At 34.5% G+C, this 17,456-nt stretch overlaps 4 protein-coding genes across 4 annotated transcripts; 1 reads left to right on the top strand and 3 right to left on the bottom strand.

Moving 5' to 3' along the window:
• Positions 1–2,102: 2,102 nt before the first annotated feature.
• LOC108332034 (leucine-rich repeat receptor-like protein kinase TDR) lies at positions 2,103–5,699 on the top strand. Its single transcript, XM_017567126.2, has 2 exons — positions 2,103–4,863; positions 5,245–5,699. The coding sequence occupies exons 1-2, from the start codon at positions 2,316–2,318 to the stop codon at positions 5,550–5,552; spliced, it is 2,856 nt and encodes a 951-aa protein (XP_017422615.1). The 5' UTR covers positions 2,103–2,315; the 3' UTR covers positions 5,553–5,699.
• A 1,385-nt stretch (positions 5,700–7,084) lies between these two features.
• On the bottom strand, positions 7,085–7,933 carry LOC108330169 (uncharacterized). The gene has a single exon (XM_017564675.1). The coding sequence runs from the start codon at positions 7,931–7,933 to the stop codon at positions 7,085–7,087; it is 849 nt and encodes a 282-aa protein (XP_017420164.1).
• A 784-nt stretch (positions 7,934–8,717) lies between these two features.
• On the bottom strand, positions 8,718–9,550 carry LOC108330029 (uncharacterized). Its single transcript, XM_017564474.2, has one exon. The coding sequence runs from the start codon at positions 9,438–9,440 to the stop codon at positions 9,093–9,095; it is 348 nt and encodes a 115-aa protein (XP_017419963.1). The 5' UTR covers positions 9,441–9,550; the 3' UTR covers positions 8,718–9,092.
• A 3,226-nt stretch (positions 9,551–12,776) lies between these two features.
• On the bottom strand, positions 12,777–17,121 carry LOC108329953 (sugar transport protein 7). Its single transcript, XM_017564361.2, has 4 exons — positions 16,651–17,121; positions 14,612–14,931; positions 13,658–14,284; positions 12,777–13,274 (listed from the first exon to the last, which is right to left on the bottom strand). The coding sequence occupies exons 1-4, from the start codon at positions 16,793–16,795 to the stop codon at positions 12,864–12,866; spliced, it is 1,503 nt and encodes a 500-aa protein (XP_017419850.1). The 5' UTR covers positions 16,796–17,121; the 3' UTR covers positions 12,777–12,863.
• Positions 17,122–17,456: the final 335 nt, after the last annotated feature.

The following is a 17,456-nucleotide window of genomic DNA, read 5'->3' as shown; positions in this document are numbered from 1 at the left end:
TTTGTTACTCTTAATAAATAATACAAGAAAATTTATAAATATATAAAAGAAACCACTCACATAAACTTGAAAGTAGAAAAAAATGTATAAATAGTAAATAACATCCAATAATATATTTGAAAAACATTTCTATACACAACATTCACATCTCTTATTAAAATAATTTTTTTAAATAAAAGTTTAACATAAATACATTCCTAAAAGTGAAAATATCTTCCCTTTCTTATCAAATATTTATGTACTTTATGATAGAGTTTCTTATACATCTAAAACACATTAATTACCATTAAATAGTGTTAGTTCAAAACTGTTTTATTCAGCATTTAAAAATATAAAAACAAATTATTAGTAAATAGTAATTTTTTTTTCAATTATAAAGCAAAAATGTAATCAGACATTGAAAAAAAAATCATGACAAATATGGAACAAAATAACAATCATGGCAGATATTAATAAAAGAAAATATCTAGTTCACCTGCATCAGAAAGTTACATCTTAATATTCACGGAAAAATCCTAATTAATATCAAATATGGAATAACATCAATTTAAAAATATATATAATAATTTAAATAAATTACATATCAGTAAATAAAAATTAGTCAACTGAAAAATAATCATTAGTATTTCATTCTTACTCGTTCACTGTTCTCGAAAAATCAAAGGAAAATATGAAAAAGATATACATAAATTCGTAAATATAAAGAATCTTAAATTCTTATTATTTTTTAAACGAAATATAAAATGTTATATTTTTAAATAATTCAATTATTTTTTTAAATTCTTAAATTTGAATTTCTTTTAAAATCTTTTATCCAAATAACATAAAGTAAAACATTTCAAATTCTCCTTACAAATAAATTATTTTCTTAAAATTTCCCAACACATTCTTTAGCATCATTATTCAATATAAAATGATATTTTTTTATATGTTAAGAATGTCCTTAGGAAATGCATATTCAAATTATTCTGAATACCACATAAATTAGAGGAGATTACAACAATATCTTCATTAACTACAAAATTTAATCTGTAGGTGACTTAGTATCTACTTTATCTTCATCTTTTTTAAAAACTTTCTTCCCTTTCTAAATGAAATATCTAAGAATTACCATTCAGAAAATTATCACAGTGCCTATATATAGAATGTGATATTCATTATATATTTCTCTTAGTCACGGGAACTATGTGAGAGTAGCTGCTGAAGGGTCCTGACTCTCGTGAAAAGACACCAATGAAGTATGTTTTCATCCGTTGGCACTGTCATTTTTTCAGAAATTCTCATGCACAATTCACTAGTTTTAGGTAGTCTATGGTGATTTTCTTTTGTAGTAAAGGACAAAATCCATTGAAAGAAAATGATAAAGATTTTAAGGGAAAAATTTATTAAAAAAATATAATACTAAAAAGACATAAACCTAAGTGATACAAAATATTCACACTACTAAAATGCAATTAACATATTTTCTTGAAATTTTTCTAAAGCACAGGAAATTCTCATATTGTAAAGAAGATGAGTTTCAATATAAGAAATTTTATATTTAATGAAGGTTGTAGATTGTGAAGAGAAAGGTTGTTTATAAAGTGAATTACATGACACTAAGGTCCAAGTTAATGACGAAAACCATAATCATATCTGAAGTAAAGTTTTTACACCCATGCATGATACCTGGTGGTAATAATTTAGCTAGATAAAAAAATGTAACCATTGATTAGCAGTGGAGGGTGAAGTAATTGTAAGGATGTACTGCAGTATATGACAATTTTCTTTTGATATGTTGGTGCTGCAAGATATGGCCATGCTACTGAATTAAGAAATTTGGCTTTCTTCGGAGCAGAAAAAGACCATCCAAGGGAACTTTATGATCTCCATATACACAAAGGACAGGGATATGGACGAAGGTGATGCATGTCCATGTCCCACACAAAACAGAGTAAAGATAAAAGCATTTGAATTAGCCATGACGTCTCTTACCTATGGGATTCCCCAAAATGAAAAAGTTAAAAAAAGATAATTTCATATTTGAAGGCTTTATTCTCTAATGGCAAACACCATCCACATAAATAAACACAGAAGGGTCCCTCTGGCTCCCCCAAAGTAACCCAATTATAATATTCTTTAACCAACTAATCAATCACAATAGTCATTCTCTTCTCTCATTTGTACAGTGTCATTTCCTTTCTCTATTCCCCATGCATTCCTAATGCAACAAAACAAAAAATTATGCACACTCTTATTTTATTCTGACATCGTTGCTTTTGCCTTTGCTTAGGGTACATACAGTTGTCCCTCTCCCTTGTGCTATTCAAGTTCCAATGGAGATTTTCAAGTGCTTCTACATCAATCTTCTTGCTACCTTCATGATATCAACAGTTTTAGCAATCGACCCTTACTCACAAGCACTTCTCAGCCTAAAAGATGAACTTGTAGATGATGATAACAGCTTGAGCAACTGGGTGGTACCCTCAGCAGGAAAATTAACTGGGAAATACTATGTGTGTTCTTGGTCAGGTGTCAAGTGTGACAATGACTCAACCACTGTAACTTCTATAGACCTTTCCATGAAGAAACTCGGAGGTGTTTTGTCAGGGAAGCAATTCAGCATCTTCACAAACCTCACTAATCTCAACCTGAGCTACAATTTCTTCTCAGGGCAGCTTCCAGCTGAGATTTTCAACCTCACCAGCCTCACAAGTTTGGACATCAGCAGAAACAATTTTTCTGGTTCCTTCCCTGGTGGAATTACTAGGCTCCAAAATTTGGTTGTACTTGATGCCTTTAGCAACAGTTTTTCAGGGTCATTACCTGCTGAATTTTCACAGCTAGCAAACCTTAAAGTTCTCAATCTAGCTGGGAGCTACTTCAGAAATTCAATTCCATCTGAATACGGTTCTTTCAAAAGCCTTCAGTTTCTTCATCTTGCAGGAAATTCTCTTTCAGGAAGTATACCTCCAGAACTGGGTAACCTCAAAACAGTGACCCATATGGAGATTGGGTACAACCTATACCAGAGTTTTATTCCACCTGAACTAGGTAACATGAGTCAGCTTCAGTATCTTGACATAGCAGGAGCAAATCTATCAGGCCACATACCAAAGCAACTCTCCAATCTCACCAGTTTGCAATCACTATTCCTTTTCAGAAACCAGCTCACAGGAACAGTGCCAAGTGAGCTCGGTAACATTGAATCCCTGGCAGATTTAGATCTCTCTGATAACTTCCTCTCAGGGTCCATTCCCGAAAGCTTCTCAATGCTAAAGAACCTAAGACTACTCAGTCTCATGTACAATGATATGAGTGGCATTGTTCCTGAAGGAATTGCTCAACTCCCATCCTTGGAAACTCTTCTCATTTGGAACAATCGCTTCTCTGGGTCACTTCCTCGGAGCTTAGGGAGGAACTCCAAACTCAAGTGGGTGGATGCTTCCACAAACAATTTAGTGGGAAGCATACCACCTGATATCTGTGTGAGTGGAGTACTATTTAAGCTAATACTGTTTTCAAACAAATTCGAAGGTGATCTCTCATCAATCTCCAACTGTTCTTCACTCGTTCGCCTTCGCCTAGAAGATAATTCATTTTCAGGAGAAATCACTTTGAAATTCAGCCATCTTCCTGATATCTTATACGTCGATCTCTCTAGAAACAACTTTGTTGGTGGCATTCCCTCCGATATTTCTCAAGCCACTCAACTGGAGTATTTTAATGTCTCTTATAATCTGAAATTAGGAGGTACCATCCCTGCACAAACGTGGTCTTTGCCCCAACTTCAAAATTTTTCAGCATCTTCTTGTGGTATTTCTGGTGATCTTCCCCTATTTGAGTCCTGCAAATCAATTTCAGTTATTGATCTGGATAACAATAACTTATCTGGGATCATCCCAAACAGTGCTTCCAAATGTCGAGCTCTTGAGAAAATCAACCTATCCTACAATAGCTTAACAGGTCATATACCTGATGAGCTTGCAAATATTCCTGTTCTTGTTGTGGTGGACCTATCAAACAACAAGTTCAATGGCCTCATACCTGCTGAGTTTGGCAGTGCTTCAAGTTTACAACTTCTGAATGTGTCTTTTAACAATATCTCCGGTTCAATACCCACAGGAAAGACATTCAAATTGATGGGAAAAAGTGCATTTATCGGAAATTCAGAGCTATGTGGAGCACCCCTGAGATCATGCCCTCATTCAGTTGGAATATTGGGCAGAAAAGGCCCGTGGAAGATTACACATATTGTGTTACTCTCTGTAGGGTTGCTAATAGTTCTTCTGGGACTAACTTTTGGAATATTTTATTTGAGAAGGGGGATAAAAAGTCAATGGAAGATGGTATCATTCGTGGGTCTCCCTCAATTCACAGCAAATGATGTTTTGACGAGCCTCACTGCCACAAAACCAACAGAAGTTACATCACCATTACCAGCAGTTACAAAGGCTGTTCTGCCGACAGGAATAACAGTTTTGGTGAAGAAGAAGGAGTGGGAAGCTAGGAGCATCAAGGTTGTGTCAGAATTCATAACGAGACTGGGAAATTCAAGGCACAAGAATTTAATCAGACTACTGGGGTTTTGCCACAACCAGCATTTAGTCTATCTTTTGTATGATTACTTGCCCAATGGGAATTTGGCTGAGAAAATGGAAATCAAATGGGATTGGGCAGCAAAATTCAGAACAGTTGTTGGAATTGCAAGGGGACTCTGCTTTCTTCACCATGAATGTTACCCAGCAATACCCCACGGAGACTTGAAGCCTACCAACGTTGTATTTGACGAAAACATGGAACCCCATTTGGCAGAATTTGGGTTCAAACAGGTTTCGAGGTTGAGCAAAGGCTCATCACCCACCATAACCAAGTGGGAAGCAGGTATGATAAACAAAACAAGCGTGTGCAATACACATATGCATTAATTTGATACATCATTCAAATATTGAATTTGATTACAATGTTTTACAGACAGACTTGTATTGCGAGACTGTTTATAACATTTTCTTCAAACTGTAGTACTTGGAATAATTGATTTTTTTATACAACTTGGAATAATTAGTTGTCATTGCAAAAGTTTTTACTGCAAGAAAACAAAGTTATTTTCCATTTAACACTTCATTGTTTCATTTAACACTCGAAGCTTTTGGAATGTTAGGAATATACAAATGATCTATAGATGGATCCAGTGATCCAGTCGAAGCGTATAGCTTAGGTTCATAGCAGAGAAGTATATGGTTGATGTTTATTGTTTGGTGACAGAATATGATGCTGCCACAAAAGAAGAACTGCGAATGGATATCTACAATTTTGGGGAGATGATTCTGGAAATTTTAAGTGGCGGAAGGTTGAGAAATGCAGGAGGCAGCATACACAGCAAACCATGGGAGGATCTCTTGAGAGAAATTTATAATGAGAATGAAGCAAACTCCGCAAGTTCATTGGAAGAGATTAAACTGGTTCTTGAGGTTGCTATGTTTTGCACCAGAAGCAGGTCGTCAGATCAGCCATCAATGGAAGATGTTCTGAAGCATCTGTCAGGCCTAAATCATATAGATGAAGGGCAATAAAATTTCATTTGTCACCGCTTTCAAAACCATTCGAAAAATATAGTAATTGTTTTTAGATAACAAGTTTGCACCTATGTAATTAAAGAAGTTTGCAGCTTGTATAATACATATTTTCATTGTTTCAGTGTGCTACACATTTCTGTCCCACCCTCTCCCATTCTGCTTCATAAAACATTTTTTATTTTAAATTGAATTCATTAACTTGTCTTGATCTTGTATGTGCTTTGAAGCTTGATTAATGGTCTTTCATTTCCACAAAACTTCCAATCAGCTCCCTATCACTTTTTAAAGCTCACTTGTTATTCAATGTTTAGAGTAAACTGCCCAAATCTAACAAAATAATCTTGGTGATTTTAGCTAAAGAAAGCATCATGATTAACTTCAACATGAAAGAAATTACCACCAACATTAATTGAAAAAAATATATATAGATACAACACCTAATTTCATCCAAGCCAGTACATTTCAGTCTTAGTTAAACCAATGATGTTTTAGTCGAAGTTAATGATACGTTAACTAAACCAAGAAGAAAGTATGAAGAGAAAACAATTATGAAAATTTTGAAATTCTTACTTTATAAATAAAACTTGAAATCCTTATTCTCGTCTATGTTGATTTCTTTTGTAATTTTATACCAAAACTATATATTTTGTTATACAGAGGACACCATAAAAATATTTTTCTCTAAAAGTTTCTCACAAGTAAATATTTTAACCGAGAAGCATCATGATGCAAAAATACTACCCTTTATTTGATAGAAAAACAAAGGAAAACCACATTACCATTATATAGATACAGACGTCTGACCGCCACGCGAATATACTTGTTAATATTTTTAGGTGTACCAGTAGGGATCGGGTGCCGTACGGAAGGACGCCCACGTCATCAAATCACCAAACAGACCGGTCGCCCATTATAACATACGAGACAGTAAACTGCACTTCACTGACCGATGCGAACAGGTATTATAGGGCAGCCGCCCGTGTGACCCCATGACCACACTTGTGAAAGGCTATGTATGTCCGGGCGGACGCTCGCACGGACATACCCGGAAATCACCCAAAATCGACCTCTCGACCGTCCGGATCGGCCGGCTATGTTACTAATCATCCTAGTTTAAGGTAAGTAAGGTTTAAAAGCTATTTGGGCTGAATTGGGCCGTGATTAACTTTTCACTAATCCCAAGCCCATAGCGAGAACTATAAATACAGATCAGGGTGAGTGGTAGATAGGTTGCATTTACTGCACATTTATTACTGTCTGAGAAAAACGTCATAGCTCTCAACTGACTTTGGCATCGGAGAATCTTTTGCAGGTCTCCCACCGGCGAGTTGAAAAGTAAGTACAGTATATCCGACGTACGGAGGATAAGGAGAAAGTGACGTAGAGACGTGGGACCAACACAGCCCCAGCACATCCGAAACATTAGGATTACAAGTAATTTAATAAGGAATATAAAAACAGATTAATGTTTCTAATGAATGGAGTTTTAATTATGACGCTAAAATCAAATCAAAATTGAATTCTTTCGTCTAAACTCTAAACCTTGAGAATGTCACATTAAGAACGTCAATAACTCCATCAAAACTACCAAATCTGGAACTCACCACATCCACCTCCACACCAAGCCTCTGGGCCCCAGCGGCAGTAACAGGCCCATGGGCTGCAACAACCAATCTGGGGCACCTCCGTCTCAAGTCCGCAAAGCCCAGCCCAAACTCCTTCAAGCTCTGAAGCAGGCCCTCGACCTCAGCGGTACTGGTGAACACCACCGCATCCAATCCTCCCTCCTCGCTCGCCGTCACAATGCTCTCCGCGCACCGGGGCCCGGCCCACCTCGTCTCGTAAGCCTCCACACGAACAGGGACCCACCGGCCGCGCCGAAGCTCTTGTAGGAAACCCGGCACCACCGGCGGTTCATTCACGCCGATGACCCGTGGGACCGGACACAACACCCTCCGGCCGCGTCCGTCCCCGAGGGCCTTCACCAGGGCGGTGGGCGTGGCGGTAGGCGGCACCAGGACACAGAGTCGGTTGGAGTTGCTGCAGAATGCGGAGAGGAATTGGGCGTCGATGAGGTCGGCGTCTTTGCCGAGGGCGGCGAGGGTGAAGGTGGGGCCCTCTGGAGGGAGCGGAGGGTGAGAGAGAGAGGTGGCAGCTTGGAGGAGGGCTTGGATTGCGGTTCGGGAAGTGAAAGCGATGGCAGAGATGGGGCTGAGGGAGTGAGGGGATAGGAAGGGGGCGAGGTTGGAGGGAAGGGGTTGGATGCAGAGCGTGGGGCACCAGAGGGGAGTGTAGCCGCCGAGGCTGAGTAGGTTGGAAAGTCTCGCCGCGTAGTTGGGTGGCGTTGTGAATGCTACGGTGGCCTTCTGGAGACTCATCACGCTTGTTTGCATATTCAGATGTCACCTGCCACGGCCGTTTGATTCACACAATGATTGATTACTGTATTTACGACACACCTTTGAGTCAGATATGATGAACTTCTGATGGAACATAGGAAAGGCTTTTACTTTTCTTCATTGTTTCACCTATACTTGACAACTCACCATGTGCTCCTAATACTAACCTTTTTCCACTTATTGTCTATTTTATTATCAATTTGTATTTTCATTCAAGTAACTACAAATCCCAATTGAAGCAAATTGATTGATTAAGTTCAGATATCTTGAAGATTCAAATATATTGCACAAACAATTTTCAGCTATATCAATTTGGGTTTTACGTTTTGTAAAATTGTAACAGATAGAAAACAACGATCGAAAACGTCGATAAAGATTGGAAATAAATATTTCGAACGTAGACTGGATATGAAAATTGAAAAGGAAATAAAAATAAAATAAAAAGCAACAAAAAACAATGAACACATTTTTTTCTCTCAGGGTGTGACTGGGATTTGATCAGACCCCAAGTCCCAATGGCGTTTGCACCTAAACTTCAGGTAATAATATAATATCAATTTCCAATTGACCACTTTTAACATGTATGAAGTAGTTCATTAAATAAACCAAAAAAAAAGCATCGCAATATTGGTAAGTTTGATCAGACGCACCAATTTCGCATTTTACAAACAACCCAAAGAAATCACCAATTGTATCCCATCAATGTCCTCCCCAAACAACATTGCAAGTTCAATTCAATTCATGAAGTCACCAACACCAGAAATTTTATTCTATCAAGTTTCAGAATTAGACAAATCAAGACACAACACTTACACCCACGTCCACACATTACTGGATTAATGTGATATACTTAAATAACACTATGGAATTTACACTAAGACCACCTATTTTCTTGTCTCCAACAGTGACCTAAAGCCTCGTAGGACTCAAAGTATTCCCCTTTCGCCTTCGATGTTATCTTCATTCGCTTGCACCCAAGGATCATGCTCTCGAAAAAGATAAAAACAAATCATTCGTTGGTCGAGACCATGCAATCAGATCAAACGATCAAGAAAGTTCCAAACAACCACTGCTCAAGTGGGTCTCAAGTGCGCACAATCGACGCCGAAATCTAACAATACGATCAACCAATTCATCATCACCTCCTCAGAGCGAGGAACCCCGGAACCGGAACAGAACTCGGATCCGGACCCAACCGGTTCGTGGATCCCAAAACCAGATCAAAACCATCATCGCTGGAATGGGTGTTGACGGGGCTCAGCTTCTCGCCTCTCTTGAGGATCTTGACTTGGCCCATGACGAGGTTTGAGTCGTGGGCCTTCACCACCATGCCGGAGCGATCACCGACGTAGAGCCTCCGGCGGCGAGTCTCGTACGGGATGGGGTTGGGATTAGGGTTTCCTTGTGATCTAATGGAAGATGAATTAAGGGACAAAGCATCGCGGCCTTGAAGACAATCGTGGGAGCGAAGAAGAGAAGTTCCCATAATTGCAAAATCAAGGAAACCAAAGGGTTTATTCAAGAAAAGAAAAACTAAGTCTGATTGTCACCCATGCTAATGTCATGTATATATACCAAATCACTAGGGTTCGTTTACAACCCTTATGGAATAAAAACATTTCCAGAATAAGTTAACTTTTCTAGATAGTTTTTTTAATTCACTCCAACTCAATTTATTGTTTCACCAATCAATTAGATAATAAATTTTATTCTTTTATTGAAATAAATTAAAATACATGTGTATTTTTAACAATTAATTATAAAAATATACATAATTATGGAAAAATAATATTAAAAAGTATTAAAATTATATATATATATATATATATATATATATATATATATAATTTTGTAGGATTAGTGATTAAAAAGATTGAGCTTAGTATTTTTTTTTACATTTTCTTTTATTCAATTAGGTTTTTATTCTTTAAATGATAAGAGTTCTAAAATAATATTTGATTCAAATTTCAATACGTAAGACGACATTAATTTGAAAAAATGTAATAATGGTCTAATATATCCATTTAAAGGTTTTTTTTGAAAAACAAAATTGTTATTTTGAGAAATAAAATCGCGGGTTTGATCCAAATTTTATTATGCATTCATTTTAAGTAATGTAAAAATTAAACGCAAATTTTATTTTAATATAAAAGTTAAACTGTCTTTACAAAATAAGTTAGATATGTATTTTTTTATCACACAACTGTTAAATTAAAAAAAAATGTTTAAACATTTCATTATGAAAAATATAATATATTTTTATTTTTTACATAACTTTTCTTGTTTAAAATTTTAATTTTCTTTCATATTTCTTAATAAATCAAATAAATTCAAAGATAAAAAATACAATAATTTTTTTATATTCTGATAAATATAAATATCATATTGTAAGTACAATGCAATTAAATTCTAAAATAATATTTGAAAAACATACTCTCTCTCTCTCTATATATATATATATCTGTGTGTTTTACTTGTTAATATATTTAACTACAATAAACGACTTGGTTGACTTAGTACTCATATATACCTACTAGTTGCTAATTAGTTTTAAATGTATAGTATTATATTTAAATAAAAAACATAATTTGATTTAACTTCATCTGACCTAATCTGATTCTTGATTTTTTAAACTAATTCGATTCATGAAAAGGGAATCCGAAAAACAAATAAAAAGGATTTGGAATTTTAAATAAAGTTTTAGCTACTTTTTGTTGTTTCCATTTTTCAACATGTACTATTATGTTTAATATTTGTTAAATTTATTTATTTTTTTCAAATTTTGTTTCTAGCTTTTTATTAAAGTATTTTTTGCTTTTTCCTTCTTATTTTTGTGTGTTTTATGAAGATTTTTATTTTTTGTTTGTCGTGTCCATTTAATCATGAATAGGTACAATATGAGTATGGTGGAATGTATTTGATCGATCAATTGATAAAGTGAACTTTTAAGCTTTATATGTTAAATTGTGAATTTTAACAAGAAAACTCTACATTTCGGAAGAAGTTTCATTTTAAAATTATACTTTGACACTCAAATTAATGAGAGAATAAAATAATATTATTAGCATACTAATATTAAGGATTAATAATATAATAATTATTTTATAGAAAATTTGTTATGGTTAATAATAAATACAACATAAGATAACGGTTCATTGGACTTCATCTTTTATATAGTTAACTCCTAATCTATTGAAAAAACAAACTAATTTATAAGATATCTCAATATGGTGGGTGAGTATACAAGCCCGAAATTATAATTCAAATAAAAAATATATATTTAAGTAGGTGGATAAGTTCAAACCTCCCGTTTTCATTTTTTATTACATTTTATAATTAAGATGAGAGTCTTTAACAAGTCTTAAAAATCATTAAAATATAATCTGGATGAAGCTTGAGTTTTTAAATGAACTTACTATTTTTTTAACAACTTTGTTTTATAACTTTTTACAATGTTCATATATGGTGATTTATGATTGGTTGGTTTAAATATTTTTTTGAAAATAAATTTAAAAAATTAATAAAATAAAGACATATAATTTATTATAAAAAAAGTTGTTATGAAAAGTTGTTTAACATATCATAGTCCATGCTATATAATTTGACATTGATAAAATGACAAGAAGAAACACATAGTTATATTAACTTTTTTGAAAACACTTTGTATATAAAAGCGATCCATATGCAAAGAAAACTTGTTGAACAAAATAAAAAATGCTTTATACATACTTACATTATTTCTGCATTCTTTGTTCATCTTAGTATTTTGTATTAATTTCTTTTATACATACTTACAAGTTAGAACAATCCTTCATTATTGGGAAGCTCTCGCTCTTAAAGTAAGGAGACATCATTTCACATCCTCTCTTCTTGGTGTAAACTTTGTATTTCAAGCAACTACTATTGTGAAACCAAACAAAAACACACAAGAATAAAATTTTGTATTTAAAAACTTCTTGAAATTTTTTAAAAGCAATATAAGATAAAAGAGGGCATGTAGAGTTTTAACTTGAAAGACACATTCCAAGGAGTTTTTTTTAAGACGAAGACAATTAGACATAATTTCAAGTTGATAAATACACGTTCAAAAAGACTTACAAAACTCTTTTTTTTTAACTAGTTGTAAATCAATAATATACAATTCAAAGATATTTAGATTAGATATTTTTATAATGTTTAGTATTGAAAATCTAAGTTACGTCTAATTCTTGATCAATGTATCAAGTTATTAATAGACTAGCGTTGTAAAGTATAAGGTAAATATTTTTTGAATCACAATTACTCCTAACAAATATCTATGTATTATTTGGACTACACTTATTTTTTTAGATAAGATTAAGTATTATTTGAAATACAATATATAAAATTGAGAGTACTTTTTGGAATCATTCATACAAAGTGTGTGTATTCTATCATATAAACAATTGTTTAGATAATTTTGATGGAACAAATTATAGAAGAGTGTATTGTTCTGTTATAGAATGTCATGGTATTATAACTTAGTTTAGCATTAGAATTTCAGCGCGCGCGCACACATATATATATATATATATATATTACTGTAAAATACCTTATTTATCCTTTTATTTTGTTTTAAACTTAATTTGATCTGTTATCATTGTAAAGTTCGTCCATTATTTTTGAACTGTCGGAATGTTAACTAATCTCAACTAATTTAAGAATATTTTTGGATGATCCTATTAAGTAGAGTGAAAATTTACCATATTTTGATATATGCTAATATCCTGAGTAAATGATAGTGTAAAACTATTTGAGATTAGTGTGCATGACCTTTAAACTTTTTGTATCAGAGATTCTTCTGTGGTGTAAAAAGATAATTTTTATATTTTACTATCTGATGTTATAATTATTGATAAACAATCCTGATGAAGATTTTGAGATACTAACATCAGTTGAGGCATATCCTTTTCCAGAACCAGTGCTTCCTCCACATAAAAGACATCTCTTCAATGGGAATCCCCTTGGTTTCAGGTAGAAAGAGATAAACAAAGATGGTCATGATGGTAATCCACCCAGCAAAGAAGAGGAAGATCCCAAACTTGAATGAGCAGAGAAGAGCAAGGAAGGCCTGTGCTATTATAAAAGTAAACAGAAGATTCACTGCAACTGTGATGCCTTGCCCAGCTGACCTGATTTCCAATGGAAATATCTCACTAGGAACTGTCCACCCAAGTGGACCCCATGACCACCCAAAAGCAACAACAAATAGGCAAATCACCACAACCACCAATATTGAAAACCCTTTTGACAGTTCTTGGTCTGCTCCAAACTTCACCCCTAAAATTATGGCCACTATAACCTGCTCATAACATCAGTCATAGTAAGATCTTATGATAAACAACCACTTTGCAATTTGTAAGAATCTTGACTTTTGCAAACTATAACTACATTGTTGTTAGGCAACATGGTCTATTTTTATTCTTGAAGTCTAATTTCTTCTGTTGTCAATTAGTTTTAAAGTGAAATTTGATGAAGTAATGGAATTTGACTCATCACAGTAAACTGATTATTCTGATAGTTTTATCTGTTTCAGTAAAATTGTATAACATTTGCATTTGACCTTCCTCTAACATGAGTTCTGAAGTGAAACATCATACACCAGATTGGTGTTTTTGTCTGGCTTCTAGCATTATTTTCTACCAGCATGGATATGATTAGAATTTTTATGAGAGTTTTTCTTACCTGGCATGTGATCATTTGTGCTCCGCCACTGATAAGAAGAACTCGCCTGCCCAACTTATCTACTGTTGCTATGGAAATGAATGTTGAACCAGCAAGAACTCCACCGGTCAAGGCTGACGAGATGAGTGATGCATCTCCTCCAAATCCCATGCTTTGAAACAGAACCGGAGCATAGAAGAGAATGGAATTTATGCCAGTGAGAATCTGAAAGGTGGGCATGAAGATTGCCATCACCAACTCTGGTCTGTACCTTCTTTCAAGGATGTTACGAAATGGATGCTTTATTGAGTTTGCCAACTCGCTTGCATCAACCATATCTTGGAACTCGGCATCAACTTCGTTGGTTCCTCTGATTTTTTCTAGCAGCTTCCTTCCTTTTTCCATCAATCCTCGTTCGATTAAGCTATTTGGAGTGTCAGGGAGAAATATCCCTCCCACTGTCATCAAAAGAGCTGGTACTGCAGCCAAGCCTAGAGACAGCCTCCAACCCCAAGGTTTGATCTTTTGTGTTCCATAATTGACCATGTTAGCTGTGAAAATCCCAAGAGTGGTTGCAACTTGAAACAACATGTTCAGACCACCTCGAAGGTGTGTCGGTGCCATCTCTGACAAATAAAGCGGAATAGCCTTCAAAACAATAACCAGGAGGAGAATTTTTCAACTTTCAAGGTATATCTGGGTTATCTTCTCTACATAGACTCTTTCAATCTTATAACTAACTTGTTCCCCGTAAATTTTATGAACACATTTCAACATTAACCTCAATGTTCTTAACACTCACACCTTTCAAAGCATTACATACTTGTTGGGGTAATCAAAAGCTTGGATTTTAACCAAGGGAGAAAAGTTGGTTTCTCCTTTCATATAAATATCCTGACTTATTTCATCCAAGAAGAAAAAAAAAGTTTGTTCCTGCATAAGGATTGGTCATAGATTTAAGAAATATGTTACTACCTGATTTCCAAATCCAATGCCAACACCAAGCATGACCCGGCCTAATATCAGCATTGTGAGGTTCACAGCTGAAGCATTCAGGGCTGATCCAATCAGAAAGCTAATACCACCACCTATGATACTTGCTCGACGACCATACTTTCTTGTCACAGGAGATGCCATCAAGGATGCAATTAAACCAGCAATGTACAGAGAAGAGGTGAACGCAGCAAGACCCTGATTGTCGTACTTGCAGTAGTTATTTTCATGTGCATGCAATTTCTGTCTGTACACTGCAGGGAAGAACTCTTTAAGGAAGTCATCCATGGATGTAACACCACCTATTAACCATAAAACATGTATGAGAAAACTTCTGAACTTTAAAGGTTCTAAGGCAAAAGAAAATGAGAGATGGCTAACAGTAATAAACTACAATATATTATTGACAGGATGTATTGTTCTGCGTTACTTTAACTTAATGCTCTTATTTATGAGCAATCACGGAATTACTAGCATTAGTGCTGCATGCTCAATCACACTAATGATTAGACTAAAACATAAAATTAAGGATACAGATTAGAAAGATCCTCTAAGATAATCTAAGTACAGTTTATTTATTATCTAACAACACGGTAGCAATTTTAAGTTTCCCCCTTTTCTGTTCCTCACAACATGAGTTCTCAAGCACAAGAATTATCCAATCTGTGTTCTTGAGCATATTTTAGGGTTTCATACGGAAGTCTTACATTGTAGAAATAAAAAAGTTAAAAGACATATAAAGAAAATGACCCATAGATACTATGTTTAAGGTTTTGGATTAGTTTGTTTTGATGATCATTTAATTTGAGAAAAATATTTTCTTTTTACTTTTAATTCAAAAGTAATACTTTATTATCTTTGTTTCCTGTTTTAAAGAGGTTTGTACAGGAAATTGTAGAAGAATACATATTGTATGGTTTGTTTTTTTCTTTTTCACTGTTTCTTACTTAAACTTTTGAAACTAGCAGACAAAGCAAAGAATAAAGTGACACTTTTTATTATCTAAAAGTGATAACAGAATATGAGAAAAGAAAACTTTTCCTCAAACAAAACGGAGTTGTTAACATTTTGTAAATATAAATGCTAATGAGGTTGGAAATGATTCCAAGGCACTAAGGTATCCACAACCTATACATGGAGAAAGTTGTTTATCGAGATCCAGTGCTTGGTGCAGTGCATTCAAGACAGTTCAGATTTTTATCTTTTTTTTGGAATCTTTGGTATTGCAAATGACATGTTCAACCATGACTAATCCAAGTTGATCAGTGTGAACTTACTTAAGTCGGATTCAAAACCTTAAAAAAATGAGCCCTTTGTCCATGAAGTTAAGTAACTTCATTACCACATATGAGGATAATTATCTCCATTAACAAGCAAAACAGATGTAATGAGCATGATATGTTCAAAGACAGTTTAATTAAGGGGGTTTTTTCTTTTCAATGATTGACATAAGAATCTGAATTTGGAACTGAGGAGCCACAACTTCTCTGTTAAAACAGTAGATAGAACTTGATTCACAGAACATGTTATCTCAACAAGAATTGGCCAATAAGAAGGGAATAGGAAGGGAACTGATTGCATTTGCATCAAACTAGATGATGAGGTAATTCACTGTTGGGAATTTGGGTATAACTTAATGTCTTTAGCACTAGAGCTAAGGAATCTGCATCTGAGATTTTGGAAAGACAGAAAACTACATGCAGTACCCGGAACCTTTTCTAATTGGGAATCACATCTTCTAAAATCACTGAAAGAGGGTCAAGATTGTACACAGAACAGACCAAAATTTTCACACCATGACTTTTACACAGCAGAATCTCTAGTCAGATATGCAATATTTTACAGTTCAACACCTATGTTGTTAGAGTTTTCTTCACAACAAGTCTTGACAGCACTATTAGGCATAAACAACAGTCAAAACTCATCTGAATTGTATTCAGAGTACGGATTGTGAAAGAAACTGAACACAGAAAAGAAGGAACCATGAAAGTTATGATTGAAAGTATGGATTATGAATGAACCTGAAATCCCAATATCATAGCCAAAGAGAGACCCCCCAGTGGCAGCAACAATGCAAGCGACGATGACAAAAGGGGTGACTCTTCCCTTGTATTGTTCTGCTCTCTCCTTGGACACAGCACCAGTTGTGAAAGACCCACCTGCCATCTCCTGAATTCTCCTTTCTCAAACCACACCAACCTCAAAGGAGAGTGATTTTTTTGTCATTCTCACGCAGCTCAGAATTTATACAAGTCCTACCAACCCATTTGTTCAGCAAAGTAGAAAACCGTTCAGTTAGACCATGTGATGGAAGCTACAATGAATTTAATACTTAGTTTTTCTTTTTGCACATGTAGCACACTTCGACATCAAAGCACTTCGACAAAAACTACAAATGTTTGTTAAAACATTTTTTATCTGCAGTGACTCGATCAGACATGAAGGATGAAGTTCTGTTTTTTTTTTTTCAGTCTCCCAACCCAAACATTGAGAAATGTGATTCTCCTTATTACATTTCTACCAGTATATGAATAATGATGGAACTGACATTGGTTTGATGCCTAGATTTGTCCAAATGTCTTTTACTTATTTGGTAAATATTAATTGACTGGTTACGTTTGTATAAATGGAAGACTTGGTCTTTGCTTCCCCACTTGCCTTTCTTATTCTTTGTCAACTTTTGAAAATAATAATCATATTCATAGTACTTTTATGAAAACTTAGATAATATATTACAAAATAATTATTGAAGATGTAAATTGATTATGGTTTTTTAATGAAATGTAAATTTTTAAAATTTATCTTTAAGTCAGTTACAAGTTAACGG

This window comes from Vigna angularis, chromosome 4, assembly GCF_016808095.1.
Source record: "Vigna angularis cultivar LongXiaoDou No.4 chromosome 4, ASM1680809v1, whole genome shotgun sequence".
In the NCBI taxonomy this organism is placed as follows: Eukaryota; Viridiplantae; Streptophyta; class Magnoliopsida; order Fabales; family Fabaceae; genus Vigna; species Vigna angularis.
This window is presented reverse-complemented; position numbering and strand designations above follow the sequence as displayed.